Source organism: Delphinus delphis, chromosome 11 (genome assembly GCF_949987515.2).
Source record: "Delphinus delphis chromosome 11, mDelDel1.2, whole genome shotgun sequence".
NCBI lineage: Eukaryota > Metazoa > Chordata > Mammalia > Artiodactyla > Delphinidae > Delphinus > Delphinus delphis.
Window position 1 is genome coordinate 10,055,625 of NC_082693.1, and position 17,837 is coordinate 10,073,461.

General features: G+C 44.5%; 1 protein-coding gene across 8 annotated transcripts in view; it reads right to left on the minus strand.

Annotated features, from left to right (window-relative positions):
• The window catches only part of DUSP16 (dual specificity phosphatase 16), a 119,775-nt gene that overhangs the window by 14,240 nt on the left and 87,698 nt on the right, over window positions 1-17,837 (minus strand). For all 8 annotated transcript variants that reach the window (XM_060024313.1, XM_060024315.1, XM_060024308.1 and 5 more), the window contains one exon: window positions 13,644-13,807. In XM_060024313.1, the coding sequence (XP_059880296.1) occupies window positions 13,644-13,807 (164 nt within the window). The remainder of the gene's footprint in view (window positions 1-13,643; window positions 13,808-17,837) is intronic.

The following is a 17,837-nucleotide window of genomic DNA, read 5'->3' on the forward strand; positions in this document are numbered from 1 at the left end:
AAAAGATCTTGCTGCGATTTATGTCAGAGTGTTCTGCCTATGTTTTCCTCTAGGAGTTTTATGGTTTCCAGCCCTACATTTAGGTCTTTAATCCATTTTGAGTTTATTTTGGTATATGTTGTTAGAGAATGTTCTAATTTCATATTTTTACATGCAGCTGTCCAGTATTCCCAGCACCATTTATTGAAGAGACTTCTTCTCCATTGTATATTCTTGCCTCCTTTGTCATAGATTGACCATAAGTGTGTGGGTTTAGCTCTGCGCTTTCTATCCCGTTCTGTTGATCCGTGTGTCTGTTTTCATTCCCAGTACCTTACTGTTTTGATCACTGTAGATTTGTAGTATAGTCTGAAGTCAGGGATACTTATTCCTCCAGCTCCGTTCTTCCTTCTCAAGATTGTCTTGGCTATTCCGGGTCTTTGTGTTTCCATACATACAAATTAAAAAAATTTTTTGTTCTAGTTCTGTGAAAAATGCCATTGATAATTTGATAGGAATTGTACTGAATGTGTAGATTGCCTTGGGTAGTATGGTCTTTTAACAATACTGATTTTTCCAATCCAAGAACATATATATATCTTTCCATCATGTTGTGTACAATTTCTTTCACCAGTGTCTTACAGTTTTCAGAGTACAGGTCTTTTGCCTTCTTAGGTACGTTTATTCCTAGGTATTTTATTCTTTTTGATGTGATGGTAAATGGGACTGTTTCCTTAATTTCTCTTTATGATATTTTGTTAGTGTATAGAAATGCAACATATTTCTGTATATTAATTTCATATCCAGCAACTTTACTAAATTCATGGATGAGCTCTAGTAGTTTTCTGGTAGCATCTCTAGGATCTTCTATGTATAGTAGCATGTCATCTGCAAACAGTGACAGTTTTACTTCTTTTCCAATTTGGATTCTTTTTATTTCTTTTTCTTCTCTGATTTCTGTGGCTAGGACTTCCAAAACTATGTTGGATAAAAATGGCAACAGTGGGCATCCTTGTCTTGTTCCTGATCTTAGAGGAAATGCTTTTAGCTTTTCACCATTGAGTATGATCTTAGCTGTGGGTTTACCGTATATGGCCTTAATTATGTTGAGGTATGTTCCCTCTATGCCCACTTTCAGAAGAGGTTTTTTTTTATTATTATAAATGGATGTTGAATTTTATCAAAAGCTTTTTCTGCATCTACTAAGATAATCATATGATTTTTACTCTTCAATTTGTTAATGTGGTATATATCACACTGACAGATTTGTGGATACTGAAAAGTCCTTGATCCTTGGCATACTTGATCATGATGCATGATGCTTTTAATGTATTGCTGGAGTCGATTTGCTAGTATTTTGTTGAGGATTTTTGCATCTATGTTCGTCGGTGATATTGGCCTGTAATTTTTTCTTTTTTTTGTGATATCTTTGTCTGGTTTGGGTATCAGGGTGATGGTAGCCTCATAGAATGAGTTCAGAAGTGATCCCTCCTCTGCAATTTTCTGGAAGAGTTTCAGAAGGATAGGTGTTAAGTCTTCTCTAAATGTTTCGTAGAATTCACCTGTGAAGCCATCTGGTCCTGGACTTTTGCTTGTTGGGAGTTTTAAAATCACTGATCCAATTTCAGTACTGGTAATTGGTCTGTTCATATTTTCTGTTTCTTCCTAGTTCAGTCTTGGGAGATTGTATTTGTATCTTTCTAAGAATTTGTCCATTTCTTCTAGGTTGTCTACTTTATTGGCATATAGTTGCTCACAGTGGTCTCCTATGATCCTTTGTATTTCTGTGGTGTAGACTGCAACTTCCTTGTCACTTCTGATTTTACTGATTTGGGCCCTCTCCCTTTTTTCCTTGATGAGTCTGGCTAAACGTTGATCAATTTCGCTTATCTTTTCAAAGAACCAGCTTTTAGTTTCATTGATCTTTTCTATTGTTTTTTTAGTCTCTATTTCATTTATTTCTGCTCTGATTTCTTTCATTCTACTAACTTTGGGCTTTGTTTGTTCTTCTTTCTCTAGTTGCTTTAGGCATAAGGTTTAGGTTGTTTATTTGAGATTTTTCTCGTTGCCTGAGGTAAATTTGTATCACCATAAACTTCCCTCTTAGAACTGCTTTTGTTGCATCCTGTAGGTTTTGGATCGTCGTGTTTTCATTTTCATTTGTCTCAAGGTATTTTCTGATTTCCTCTTTGATTTCTTCAGTTATCCACTGGCTGTTCAGTAGCATATTGTTTAGCCTCCACGTGTTTGTGCTTTTTGCAGTTTTCTCCCTGTAGTTGATTTCTAGCCTTATAGCGTTGTGGTCGGAAAAGATGCCTGATATGATTTCAGTTTTCTTAAATTTATTGAGGCTTTAAAGCAGAATTTTTTAAGGGCAAAATAGGCTGTTTAAAAGATCACACATCACTAATATAGTCAACTCTCTATTATCTTCATTACTAGAGAGAGAAGTGGAACAAAGAACAGAAAATAAAACCGCGACAGTTTACTATGACTTGCCCCTCCTGGGCAACTATGTAAATTTATTATGACCATGTTAGATGTAATCCCCAAAATGCATGAATAAGTGCATTGATTTACAAGATTTGGGAGTATGCTAGAATACTTTTGTTTGTTTGTTTTGTTTATTTTGTGCTATGACTTCAGAATATATGCACACACAATGAGAACATTTTCTTCCCAAACTGAACATGCTGGTTGTTCTCTAAGATACAGTCCTAGGCCATCTTCTGGCTGTAAATACTCTCTCTGAAGGTTGACTCTGTTTCCGTAGTTTCTTTTTGTTTGTTTTTTTGGGTTTTTTTTTTTTGCGGTACGCCGGCCTCTCACTGCTGTGGCCTCTCCCGTTGCAGAGCACAGGCTCCGGACGCGCAGGCTCAGCGGCCATGGCTCACGGGCCCAGCCGCTCTGCGGCACATACGATCTTCCCAGACGTGGGCATGAACCCGTGTCCCCTGCATTGGCAGGCGGACTCTCAACCACTGCGCCACCAGGGAAGCCCCCTCCGTAGTTTTAATTATCACCTCTACATGCTGATGACTCTTAAATAAATACACACACACACACACACACACACACACACACACACACACGCCCTCTTTAATTTCTGACGTCATTTCCAGCCGCTTCCTGGTATCTCTATTTGGATGTTCCTCAGGACCTTCAAACTCAAAATGTCAGAAACACAGCACATTCTCTTTCTCCCTTCTCTGCCTCAAATTCTTGTTTCCTCTCTGTAATCCAAAACCGGTTTTTGGTAATAACATCCACCCAGACACTTGAGCTAGAAAATGGGATCATTTCATCCTGTTTTTCTTCCTCACCACCCCCATCCTAATGTTGCCAAACCCTCCTGGTATCGCCCCTCCTGTCCACCCTTTCTCTCTATTCCCAGTCGCTGCTCAGGGGTCAGCCCTCACCATGGTAGCAACAAAGCCAACAGGGAGCTCTTGAAGTTTGCGGTGTTTTCCCCTCCAAACAACAACTGGAGGAATCTTTCTTGTAATTAAACGCGAGCTACGTGCTTTATCCACGCTTAGTTTCATCATGTCTCGCTGCCTGCTCCTGTTCCGTACAATCGCCAAATCCCCATCACACGCGCTTCCCCCTTCCCCGATGCTGCTCGCACCGCCTGAGCTCAGCAGGCCCTGTTCCTCTTCCTGATGACTCTTCCACTCTTCTACTTTAAGTTAACCTTACTATGAAGCCCTCCTACGGGTGCATAATTAACCATTCTGTTCTCTGCCCGTCTGAAGGACTTTGGACATGCTATTAGTAAAGCACCGAGCACATTAGCAGGTTCCCTCGTCTCTCCTATTAAGCAGTGAAGTAGTGAGGTCTTGGCCGGATGCTTGCCTGTGCTTCTCCCTTCAGCACCAGGTACATAGCTGCACTCGGTACGTGTTTGTTCAGCTAACATCCCATCCGCCGTTTTCCAGGCAAGCCTATACAACCCACTTCATTTAGTCATCCATTGCTGCCTCTCAGGAAATGTTCCTGGCCTGAAATCATTCTCTTCGAAGCAACTCTGGTCACGTCTTCCTTTTCTTGGAATGCTACCTCCTCTACAGATCTGTTCCAACTCCAACTCCCCGAAGGACAGTTGGTCATTTTCTCCCTATTTTAGCCTCCTGCCAACACGCTCATCCCTTCAATTACCACATTCAGCGCAATAAATATATTGTTTTACAGAAAAGTAGACTGAGTAAATCCAGATCAGGTGTGCAGCCCTCTCGGCTATCAGATGACAGAGTCAAGAAACAGCTTGTGGAGCTGGGCGAGCTTCTTAGAGTGACTGACCCTCGCCTTCCGAAGGTCTCGTAGGCTCCCGTTAGATCTCAGTGGTGTTTACAACTTTTAAACGTCTGTACACGAGCGAAGGTCACACTGTTTTCTACCACTGTCTGATCACCACAGCGTTTCCCACGCAAGAACGGGAACGGCAGCATTACTGGAGATAAAAGTCTTTCATGCCTCTCTCATGAATGCTCCTTAAAGAAAGGAACCTTTTTACATTTCCATCTCCTTTCCATCAACAGTGTGACAGAGATTTATTAAATTAAAAGTAGTACGATAATAAAGACACAGGAGTTTCTGAGGAGAGAGGCTGACACGGGCAGCGTTACCTACTCTACACAAAAGACCACAGGCGATGCTCACAAATGACAACACTAACGTGAGACAAGTCAGTAGTGAGCATCAAATGTGATTTCCCCACACAAAGTCTAGAACAATGTACACTTCTGACAATTAGCCTAATAGTCTACATTCTGTAGAAATGACCACTTAAACCTAAATTCAATGAAAAATGTGCTGGGCACCTTTGCTACAGGTGCTCTGTTATATTAACAATATACTACTATGGCACACATTAATAAACAACATCTAACGTTTACCGAGTGCCTACTGTGTACCTGGGACTGTGCTAAGCCTTTAAATGCACCGTCTCATTTAATCCTCACAACCACCCTTTGAGATGGATACTATTCTTCTTCTCATTTTTAAAATGAGGAAACTGAGGCTTAGAGAGTTCATGGAATGTTTCCAAAGTTATACAGCTAACAAGTGGTCCAGAGTAGAAATCCAAATCCAAGCATATTCTCATCTCCAGAATCCGTCCTCTTAACTGCCATTCTCTACTGAAGTTCTTTTTAAAGCAAATTAGATGGAGCAATAAAGTAACTCGCCTACATACAGACTTTCTTTTTAACCAAATGAAGTAACAGAATATGAAGTTTTAACTGCATCCTTTTTCACCCTTTTTAACTGTAACCAGTTAGGACATAAAGGAGCACCCCTCTGGGCATGGACGTAACTCAGGACACTTGATGGCTACTGGAGGAGACTAATCACCTGTTTTACCTCTTTCTTCCCTGATTGTCACCTCAGTTGCAGCCACGGGCATCACAGCGTGGCCCTGCTGCCGTGTTCACACTGGCATCTGCTGCTCCCGGCTGAGGCCTGGCTGCCCACGTGCACGTCCCCCAGCCTCACGCCACTGCTGCCACGTGCCCACTGGTCATGGCCCGATGGAAAGGAAACACGAAAAAGGGGCAGTTCTGACCTCACGTAAGAAACATCAGTCATCCAAGCCTACAACGTTGTTTATGTCTCAACAATATTCTCCACGTATAAAACGGTGTGCCACGAAGAGAGGCACTTAAGTAGTAGCTTTATTTTAGACAACTGATGTAAGGGGGGAGGGGACATTAATGTGTTGAAATGGAGTGATAATAAAATAATTTAACCGCAAAATGAAATGAGAAAAAAATGGTAGTTATACATCAGTGGAAAAAATGAGTTAAAAGAGGAAACCGTTAAAAATGTTACATATATACGTAAAACATTTTAACTCAAAACAAATAAATGTACTTTAATTCACTAATTTCTTGGTGTTTTTTTTAAAATAGGTTAGCTGACTGGAGTTCTTAAGAAAATCACAACCAAATGCATCTCCCACTTACACTTTCCATTCTTTAAAGAGCAAGAACTAGTAAAGCAATAAATCAGGACAGAATCTTCTGGATGATGACTGTCCCCTAAATATTCTACGGCTGCCTTCCCCTGCCTAGTAAGACAGAAAAAAACGTAGAGCAATCAGTCTTTCCTGAATCTTTTTTTTTTTTTTTAACATTTATTTACTTATTTGGTTGCACTGGGTCTTAGTTGCGACAGGCGGGCTCCTTAGTTGCAGCTTGTGGGCTCCTTAATCGTGGCTCGCTGGCTTCACAGTTGAGGCACATGGGCCCCTTAGTTGTGGCGGCATGCATGCGGGATCTAGTTCCCTGACCAGGGATCAAACCCCAGCCCCCTGCACTGGGAGTGCGGAGTCCCAACCACTGCGCCACCAGGGAAGTCCCTTTCCCGAATCTTTTGAAACCACTTAGCTTAGGTCATAGAAAAACAACTCTCTTTCCTCATTCATATTTCATCCGTGTATGCAATATTTTAACTAACGTACATCGTTATGATAACAAGTACATTGGCCTAAACAGGTCCGAGAACAAACACAATTGCGTCCTGGTGAGTAAGCTGTTCAAATGGGGTTAGTAGCCCTGCGACGGCCCGGAGCCCACTGCTGCCAGGAGACAGGCGCCCACCTGCCGAGGGCGGCAGAGCAGAGGGGTGGGTGGGGGCTGCAGTCAGCTAAGGCGTCACGTGACTGTCATGTGACCGTTCTGTTCCCTTCTCTCCTGATGATGTTCACGGCCGGGCATGTAAGTGGCCGAGAGGGCATCTTATGTCAATGCTCCTGACAGCAAGAACTGGGATGGAACCACAAGTATGAAGAACGGGTTTGTTTTATAGAATCATGACTGCTTTTACTCAGAGATGGAGGTCTTGACTTCCTACCACATTTTAAGGAATTTACATAATTCATTCATTGTTGTTTCAGTGTGTTGTGTAAAGCGTACACAACTCAGTATGACTCTGTCCCGTCATTAAACACCGTAATCCTTAGGCTTCCAGAGAGCCTTCATGCTGTTGCATATTTGGCTCAACTTTGTGCTCAGTCGGCTAACACGTGCCTCCTACTGATAACGTAATCTTTCTTCTCCGGCCTTCAAATATCCTTCCGACACCGTGGCCTCTGGGTTCTCTGAGCGCCTCACCTTGAGCACTCCCTCCCGAGGCCCGGTCCGGTCTCTGCCATTACCAGTAACCATAACCTCACACAACGCGCTGCAGGACGCCGCCTCCTTCCTTCCAGCTTACTGCCTTCTACCACCACTCCTGGCGTCCCTCGATCCCCCCAGGACCTCATTCAGCCTCCTCTCTGTCCTTCATCCTCATGACGTCTGTCCTTGCTTCCTGGCCCAGCTTAAATTCTGGGGCCAGTCACTACACAGTTGACCCTTGAACAACTCAGGTTTAAACTGTGCGGGTCCACTTATACGTGCATGCTTTTCAACAGTAAACACTGCAGTATTACAGGCTCCACAGCTGGTTGAATCTGAGGTTGCAGAGGCCCTGCGGAGGGCGAGGGCCGACCATAAACGATACGAGGATTAACCCCCTCACTGTTCGAGGGTCACCTGGAATCCCTCCCTCGCTTTCACCCTCAATTACTGGGTCCCTCCGTCACCTCTTCACACTCACGTGGCAAGATCACAGCCCTGGATGAACCTGGCTTGCCACCGAGTCTGCATCTGCACGCAGGCAGCTGAACGTGGCCCGAGAAGAACACTCAGCAGCGCTGCTGCCGGGCCCCCTTCCAGCCACGCTCCCCAGCGGGCACTCCATGCCCCTGGTCTTCACCTGGCCTCTAGCCTGGATGCCATTCCAGCCCTTCCCCGTTCTTTTCAAACCCTCCATATGTCCTCCCTCACCCTCTCTCTCTGCTCATGGAGAAAACAGAAACAGTCAGAAGGAAGTTTTGATAAACTTCTACCACCACTTCCCTTTCTGCCAGCACACGTGCCTCTAAACCCTCCTTCCTCCTGTTACTGTGGGTGAACTCAGTGTGCAGGACAAGCACATGGGCACCAGTCCCAGAAAACTGGGAGCCCGGCTCAGCACGTGACTGTCCGCCACCTGAATGACCTTGGAGGGGCTACCTGACCTCCCTCAGCTTTAGTTTCCTTACCTGTAAAACAGGGCTAACGATCTCTATTTTGTAAAGCTGTTATGAGGATAAAGTGGCACATAATATACAAGAAGTTTCAATAAACGTTAGTTCCCTTACTTTACCTTATTTTTAAAATAATAGTTTGTGGGAATGTAAACTGGTACAGCCACTATGGAAAACAGTGTGGCGGTCCCTCAAAAAATTAAAAATAGAGCTGCCGGGCTTCCCTGGTGGCGCAGTGGTTGGGAGTCTGCCTGCCGGTGCAGGGGACACGGGTTCATGCCCCGGTCCGGGAGGATTCCACATGCCGCGGAGCGGCTGGGCCAGTGAGCCATGGCCACTGAGCCTGCGCGTCCGGAGCCTGTGCTCCGCAACGGGAGAGGCCACTGCAGTGAGAGGCCCGCGTACTGCAAAAAAAAAAAAAAAAAAAATAGAGCTGCCATCTGATCCATCAATTCCACTGCTGGGTATTTATCCGAAGGAAACAAAAACACTATCTCCAAAAGACACATGCACCCCCTTGTGCACTGCAGCACTATTTACAGAAGTCGAGACATGGAAACAACCTAAGTGCCCACTGACAGATGAATGGATAAAGACGACGTGGTATTATGTACACAATGGAATATTATTCAGCCTTAGAAAAGAAGGAAATCTTGCCATTTGCGGCAGCAAGGATGAACCTTGAAGGCATTATGCTAAGCGAACTAAGTCAGACAGAGAAGGACAAATACTGTATGATCTCACTTACATGTGGAATCTGAAAAACAAACAGAAACTGAATTCATAGGTACAGAGAACAGAGTGGTGGCTGCCAGAGGTGGTGGAGGGGAGGGGTAAAGGTGGTCGAAAGGTACAAACTTCCAGTCACAAAACAAGTCAGTCATGGAGATGTAATGCACAGCATGCCGGCTACAGATAATAACAGTGTATTGCATATTTGAAAGTGGCTGAGAAATCTTAAAAGTTCTCATCATAGGAAAAAAAAGGAGTAGCTATGTGTGGTGGTAGATGTTAACTTAGATTTATTGTGATCATTTAGCAATATATACAAATACTGAATGTTGGATATAATGTTACTTGAAACTAATATACTTGAAATACGTTATATGTCAATTATATAATGACGTATAACATATACGTCATTATATATATGTTATACGTCAATTACATCTCAATTAAAAATAACTTATAAATCACATGGTATATAAATTATATCTCAGTAAAGTTGCTGCCCACCCCCCAGCCTGTAATGTATATCTTTCACTAATTCAAACTGTCCTTTCTCCTAATTGGCCTCAAGTAGGGAAATTACACTGAATGTAGCAGGCTGGGTATAAAAAAGGGTTCAGCTGTAAAGTAGAAAAGATTACCCCCTAAGAAATTAAAAAATAGATTCTGGTTTCAAAACACAATCAAGAAAGTGTTCAAAAATAATTTTTGTGAGTCAAAAAATAAATCTTAATTTTACTGCTATGATTTGCATTCACTTTTTTCCCCCTTTGTTTCCTTCTCCTAAACCATGAAACACCTTTGCCCCGTAGTTGGACTAATTTCTAAATATGGGCTCCATACTCTGTTGATACAGACTGTGCAGTAATATATGGAATACAGCTTTAATACAACTGCTCTGTTTGGTCAGGTTGCCCACGTTCATTCAGGCTGAGGACAGAGGTCCCATTAAATCACACAGGCACTGCAAATGTACATAAAGGAGTTGTAGTTTTTCTTTCTGAAGTCAATTTAATGAGTGAGTTTGCATTTGCCACTCCCCTTGCCTTCAGAGTTGACCTACTTCCTCCAGCCAGCCTTCCTCAGCCAGCCACGCCCAATGTACCCACCACTCACCCCAGACCCTTGTACACCCTACCCGGTGGTGACAATAACAGTGTCCCTATAAACCAGGAACTGCTCTTGGTGCCTGGCGTAAGGCCACGTCACAGGAGCCTCACAAGAACACTAGGGGGCAGGAATCATCTCAGGTTGCAGGTGAAGAAGCAGATTCGGGGCACGTGGCTCCGGCCGGTGAGGCGAAGACCTGGCATGCGAATCCTCCCGGTCCGGAGCCGGCTCTCGCTCCTGCCTGAATCACCTTGTTTGCGAATTACCGTCTCAGGAACAGGCCCTGTCTAACCAACCTGCACTCTGTATGGCGTTCTACACACCGTGGACCCTGAATAAGTACTTTCACTGATCATTTTGACGACATGAGCCTTTGTCTTCCTAGATCACAGAGAAACCTGAAAGCAGGTGTCCAGGCTACAGCCTAACTCTCGTACGAAAACACCAGAGAAAGTGGCAGTAGTCCTGGTGACGGGCAGAACAGCAAGGCAGCCCAGGAAAGCCAACTGTGCGTGTTAGAAGACTGAAATAAGAAGCTACCCCCAAAAAGCTGACTGCACCCTGTTTAAAATGGGGAAGGCACGGGCACGGCAGCTTTAGGGAAGAAGCCGAAGAGGTCCCGGCTCAGGAACGACTCGCGGTAGGGAATCCCATCGTACACCCCGTGTGTAAGTGGGAAACAGAAGTCCATTTGAAATGTTAACTGGTCAGGAGAAAAAAACATCAGGAACTTCTGTCTGTCCCATTATAACTATAGATTCTGGTTCAAGTCCCACTCAGTCAGATGTGAACTGTGGGCACCAGCAAACTGCTTTAGTGTAACCGCTGTACAACTCCAGTTCAAAGACCAGAGGAGGACAGATTGTGGGAAACAAAGTACAGATGCGAGGGGAAAGGAAGTGTGTTCTTTTTGCTACCAGTGCCTTCTTACAGTCTTTTACAGAAGAGCTATGTCTTTGAGACCTAAGTAAAAACAATCACATGCTGAGAGTATTGACCTGCACCGTCTGATCTGTGGAAGCACAGGCACATGTGGCACGTCCACAGTGAGAGTCCATAAGACACACACCAGATTTCAAAGACCTAGTACCAAAAACTGTAAAGTGCCAATAATTTTTTATATTGATTGCATGTTGAAACGGTAATATTCTAGACATACGGTGATGAATGTCATTAAAATTAATTTCACTTGGGTTTTTCTTTAACTTTTTAAATAAGGCTATCAGAACATTCTAGATTATATATGTGGCTTGCATTATACTTCTGTGGGATGATGCTGGTATAGAACATGCTGTAGATAAAGCAGGAGGAAACAAATCTCAGCTGTGATTCAACAGACTGTTAAGACTTGTCAGTCCTTCGTGACAGCCTGTTACAGAGATTTCAATTTCCAGACGATGAGGATTTCTGGTGTTCTACAAACACAGGACTTAGAGCCAGAGTAGTTTGGGTTTGAGGAGGTCTCTGTCACTCACTAGCTTTGAGGTCAATGACTTTCTAGCCACAAAATCTTGGGTAAGTAAGTGACATAACTCAGCGCCAACCTACCTCCAAATCCTATTATGAGGGTTAAATGCAGTGACATAAAGAGCCTAGCATTCTAAATGATAAACACTATCATCCTCCCCAGAAATTTTCCGTGACATGCTTTTAACATATTTTAGTGGCACTTTATTACAAATAAATAAATAAATAGGAAGATGACTAATAAGATTAGTGGTCTTGTGGTGGTTGTTCTTAGAAACTTCTAAGTTTGACTAAAAAGGAACGTACTATCAGGGGAGATTATAAAATCTTCATCTCTGGAGATCTTCCAGAAGAAGAGAACACATTATTTCTCCTGGGAAGTTTAAACCAGAGAGTGGAGCAGGGAGATGAGTTTATGCTGTTTTCGAAAGAGAGGCACATCCAGTTCTAAGACCCAGCAGCGGGGTGATGTGGTGGAATTTATATAACATTTCTGGAATTACGATTTCCTCATTATTGAACGAAGGAGGCTGACTAAATGATCTGTAAGGTCCCCTCCAGCACTAGGACTCTGCTCAACAGTGAATCTAGAGGTTACGTACATAGAAATTTCTACTCGCCACCTTGAAAGCACTCTTCTCACCACTCCCTAGTCTGCACGTCGGCAGCTCCCAAAGCAGCTTTCTCACGGTCTTCCCCAATGACTCCTTGCTCAACCTGTTTCCCCGTGAGCTTGCATAAGCCCATTCTCCCCCTACAACCATTTCCTTTCAAGGCATCTGTGTGCCTATCCTGTTTAGCACACGGACATGTAGAAGCCAATTAAAAACAGAAAACTATCAGCCCCCGGCACACCTCAACTTCAGGTTCCAGTTTAACTGCTCTCACCCTGCAGGCCTCACTTAGCTGTTAACTGACACATTTGTTAAACCTGGAAAAGGTATGCAGCAAAATCAAGGTACCACTGCACTGAATGTCAGAAGTAACAGAAAGGACCTGTCACATAACTACTTGTAAATCACCTGCCAGTGACCGGTTAAGTTTTACTGGGGGGGATTCTGAACAGGATCCTTAACTAGGAATTTTATTTCATTTTGTTTTATTTGCTGATCTAAGGATTAAATAAAGCACCTCCGGGTGTGCCCCAGGGCTGCATGTGACTTTAGGAAATCAATTTTGCTTTCTGTGACATAGTTTGCTTATCTCTCAAAGAGAACTAATAAAATGCACGTGCTCAAAGACATCGTGACCCCACCAGAAAGGCTCAGTGCAAGCAGAAGCTATCAAATTTCAAATACCTCACAGAACGAGCAGACATGTTAGCAAAAATGTCCAGGCAAAATTCTGAAGAGGCAGGAGTTTTGAGAACAAAAAAGAAGAAGAGAGCAAAAAGAATGCCTCCTTGCTGCCCAGTGAGAGGGTGTTCTTGCTCTCCACGTGCTAAAGTAAAGCAAGCCCACCTGGAAGCTTATCTTACGGTCAGCCCAATTCTTTCAGCTCCTCAAGCAGAAATACCCAAAAAGCAGCACTTGCAGATCACCAGCGGTTGAATTACGATCTTTGACTGCTTTTTCTATTAGAGGTGATGTAAACAAGAGGTTTTAGAGACAAACCACTTTCCAGGCAGTTAGAGCACTGTTTTCTGGCACCACTTGTTAAGAGCATATAAGCAGTGGAGACAGACGGATCTTAGTTCTGCCGCTGTCACGTGTGTACCGTTATATATAATGGCCTCAAGCAATCAACACGGCTCCTCCGTGGGATACACCTTGTTCAGAACGGCTCACATCCTTTTCATCCAGTTATTTACGGTCCTCCCTCTTCTTTCTCAACCAAACTGCTCCAAGGGGCCTCAGGCGGGGCGCCTGCAGAGCGTCTTCTTAGCGCTGGTCCTCACCATCCTTTTACCCCCCTCCCCGCCCCTCTAGCCAGGAGTCATCGTGAGATCTTCCTCAGTCCAAGCCAACCCGAGTCCCTTTCTAGTTGCTGCAGTAAATAAATACATCTCTATATGTGAAATCATCTAGGCGGCATGAGCCTTCCTGGGTGTGCCCAACTGCAGGTCTCTTGGACCTGTAAGCACAGCACACTTGACAACGGCTTAGCCTTCCTACAGCGAGCAGAACGTCACAGCAGACGGCACTGGGGAGGATGGTACGGCCGCTGAGCTGCTCACAGGGGAGCTGCAGTAAGAACACGGGGTGCGTGTGCTGCCCACCGGCAGCCCAGTGCTTCTCCAGCCGCTGTCAAGAAACCCTGCAATGAAGGTTATGTTCAAAGCACCCACCTTGTTGAGGACATCTCGCTGGCAGCCAAGATAGAGATTGGGCAGAATTCGGGTTGGCCCAATGTTGGCAACAGGTAAGCAAGGCTGAGAAATGCAGGTGGGGACTAGGGTGGATTTTCCTTCACAGAGGCCAGGGAAACAGCGGGAGAACTCGGCAAACCCACCTAAGGACAGACAGGGTACAGTTACGCCGTGCATAAAGATGAAAACCAGCCTTCTGCTAACTACTCAAATACAGTTGTCTGAAAAGAACAATCAGATCCCACAGATGGAAGTGGAGCCCCGTCCACAGCTGCTCGGTCTGGGGTACAATCCAGCACCAGACCCGGCTTTGCAAGCCCACGAAAGTGACCCCAGGCCCGGAAGGCACTTAGTGACTCACCCCCTCGCTCTCACTCCCTTCACCTTCACGCATCCTATGTCTTCCCCCTGCTCCCTGTCGTATTTCGTGTGACTTAAAGAGGACTGAAAGTAGCAGATAACCGAGCCAAGACAGATGCAAAATGCGGATACAAAAACACATGAACTGAGGCCAGACGTGACTTCTTCAAAATAAAATTGACAGAGTTAAAAGCTCCTTCTAGAATGAACTTTAAATCTTCCTACTGTATAAGTTTTATATTTCAAAGATACCACATACCCCCCTTACTCTTACAAATATTCTCTATATCAAGGGTCGCATAATGACCCCCGATTCCGGGGTCTCCTGTTCACTGGCTGAGCGCTGTGAACAAGGGCCGACAGACCCTAACCGCTCAGGTTACATGGACGCCTCGTGGCAAGATTTCTGGACTCGGAGGAATTCAGTGTTTTCCAGTCCCTTCCTTATAATGACCTACTCTATGATCTTCATTAGGTCACAGTCTCACTCCCTGTTAATGAAGAGAAATCTATTGGCTAAGGAGACACTCTCACCTCCTTTCAGAAAAGAAAAGATGAACAAGGTCTTCCCTGGGTTTTCCAATCTAAATCCTCCTTGCTACCCAAATCCAAACCCAAGAACTGAATACACTCTGATACATGTTCAGATGAGTCCCTCACTATCCAGACCCTCCCTAGTCACTACATCTAAACTCGGAACCAAAGACATCTGGATTATAGGGAATATGTGTATATTTTTAATACTACTAAATTAAAAAACAGTTAAGAAGACAGAGCAGCCTCATTTTTACCTCTTTAATCAAGCCTTAAAAAGGACCCTAGCTGGGACTGACATATACCCACGACTATGTATAAAATAGATAACTAATGAGAACCTACTGTATAGCACAGGGAACCCTACTCAGTGCTCTGTGGTGACCTAAATGGGAAGGAACTCTCAAAAAGAGTGGACATATGTATACATATGACTGATTCACTTTGCTATATGGCAAGAAACTAACACAACATTGTAAAGCGACTATACTCCAATAAAAAATAAAATAAAATCTTAAAAAGGACCCTAAAATCTCACTAAATATTTATCTCCATCTCCTTGAGCTACATTCCATTAGCCTTTCCTGCACTTCCAGAGACATATAAAATATGCCCTCAAAAACTGCGGAAGTGCAGGGAGTTGATGGGGGCGGTGTCACCCGTTTTTATCCCCTGTATTATGTTCAACGCAAGCATGACCCTCGGGACTCCTGCGTCCACTGTCTGTGCCCAGCATGGGGAGCGCGGTACAGCAAGCTAGGACAGCAGCAAGTCGGTGACGACAACCGCGCCGCCTGCAAATGCAGGTGTGCCCTAGCCTCCAAGCCAAGCGTCTGCACTGTTTTTACCCTTAAGCAGTTTGCTTATTAAAGTTCTTAAGGTAACCTGACAGAAAGAGCAGGGGGTTCCATTATAGAAACCCCACCTTTCTTTGCGGGACCGACGAGGCCCTGGGGACCTGTACCTGTTCAGCATTAAGGTTGCATTTCTTGCCCTTTCCAAACGCGCTCTCCAGCCACACAAAACTCACGGTCACCTCACACTTTCGTGCTGTTCTCTCACCACCACCGGCCCGCCCCGTGCACACACGCAGCATACAAGCCACACGCACGTGAGCCCCGCGGCCGTACAGCAGAGGGAGGGCGCGCAGAGGCCCCTGTACCTGAGTCTGTGTCCTGGCTTCACCATGTTCTAGCTGTTTGGACAAGTGACTTACGCCCTCTGGCTATCAGTTTCCTGTCCGTAAAATGGGAATAAGGATCACACCCGCCTCACAGAGCTGTCAGAGGACTGAGTTAGCTGATACGCGTGAGTGCTTTGTGCCCGCGCAGAGGGAGCCCTCCGTGGTACGGTGATCCGACATGGAGTGCCCAGCTTCATCTGGGGGCCCCCCTCCTCCACCCCTGATCTGCAGCTACACCTCGGTAGGATACACCTGAGACAAAGCGAAAACAGTCATGCTTCTAAGGCTGCATTTCCCAGAGTCTGCTCCAGGGCGCTGGCGTCCTTGCAGGAAGCTGACAGACGGGATATCGGTCCAAAAAGTAACAGAAACACTGCATATCACGTCTCCCCGGGAGACTCACAGCACACGTATTAAAAGCTCTGAAAAAAAATCTCTAAGGAAACTAGTTTACTTTCATTTAACTTAAGGGTCCCAAACTTATTTGACCATGGAATTTCCCCTCCCATTTCCCCCACTAAAATCTCTTAAAATCTAAGCTGGTGGAACTCAACACTCAAGGAAATGCTGTGCTAGGGCTGTCGCAGCTACTGAAATGAAGTAAATTAGAATCCCTACACCTAAAGTATAAGCCACGGCAATCTCAAAAAAGGGGTCAGTTAATATTGGCATACGTATGCGCCTGTCACTGTTTAGGATTTATCATTTTATTTCATTAATGTTTTGTCCTTTTCAGTCTCTTAACTGCATAATGCAGTTATTTAAGGTGAGTTTTTCCCTCAAAGCAGTTCTTGTAATAATAGATGTTAAAGAGTCTATACGTTATCTGCCTATGTTACACCTACCCAACGTGATAACTGACGGCCACTATTGTGATTATAATTTAAATTTTAACTTCCATTAACTTTTGTTGTTCTGGTGTTTCTCTAAAGAACTGTTTTCATGTTTTTTCCTATTCTGTTTCCAAAACAGTTCATGGGATGATCTCTCATTTAAATCCAACAAAACGAGAGTCCAGTAAATGTTCTCAGAGAACAGAGAAACCAGGCAATCCAAGGAAACGCCACTTGAATTCCATCTGAAACTTATGTCATCATATTTATAAATAATGTAAGGACTCCCAGAGTTACTGGACATTTACTATGTGACAAGCGTTGCTCTAAGCACTTTACAAGGGTTTGTTCAGTCTTTACAACTGCCCCATGAGGTAGGTGCTTCGATTACTCCCACTTTACAGATAAGGAAAGAGAGGTTCAGAAAGACGCCGGGTGATAATCAACAGGGCTGGACGTGAGCCCGCCTCGAGACTGTACTCTCACTCGCTCTGCTAAGCCGTGTCTCTAAATACCACGGAATTAACTGCAACGCTCTCTAGGATGTGGGGACAGCCTGCTGACATCTCTGGGGTCCTGCCCTCATTTCAGTCTCATTTCACCAGCCTGAAAATGGCCACGGGCCTCTCCCAAACTGACGGAAGAGCCTTGCTTCCCCCAAGCCACATGGTTCAAAAACTTCGATGAGGGAGAGAAAAGGGAAGGAGATCTGACCTGACCAGAGAAACAAGAACTCTGTAAGTGTGAGTCACACGAGACCAGTAACAAAGCTGAGGAAGAACTAGCGGGGGATACGAAAAACACGGTCACGGCCGGCTTACGATCACAGTTTGTGAATCGGTGGTGAGACGGTGGCGGCGTCTCGGTGACTTTCGGCCCGTCCTCCACCGAACTACGCTCAGAGGGGACAGATTCTCCAACAATCGTAAACGGAAGGCGGGCCAGCCTGGGCTGTTTGAAGTGCTCATTTTATCCTAAATCGCTTCTAACTTCGGTCCTAACAAGTAAAATGTGAGTGTGGCTCTAGAAAATTCTAAGAAAACAGAAAAAAAAAAAAAAAACGAGAGAAAGCAGCCACTATTCAGCCTCAAAACAAGACCCCAAAGCCAAACAAAACAGCAATAACACATTATAAAACAAACAGAAACTTTTTTTCTTCCTTACAAATTTTTTCAACTAATCTCTAGCAGCACAAATCCAAACAGCCTTAAAATACTTCACAGATTTTTCGAAATCAGAGCATTCATCTAGGGCTCAGGCTGG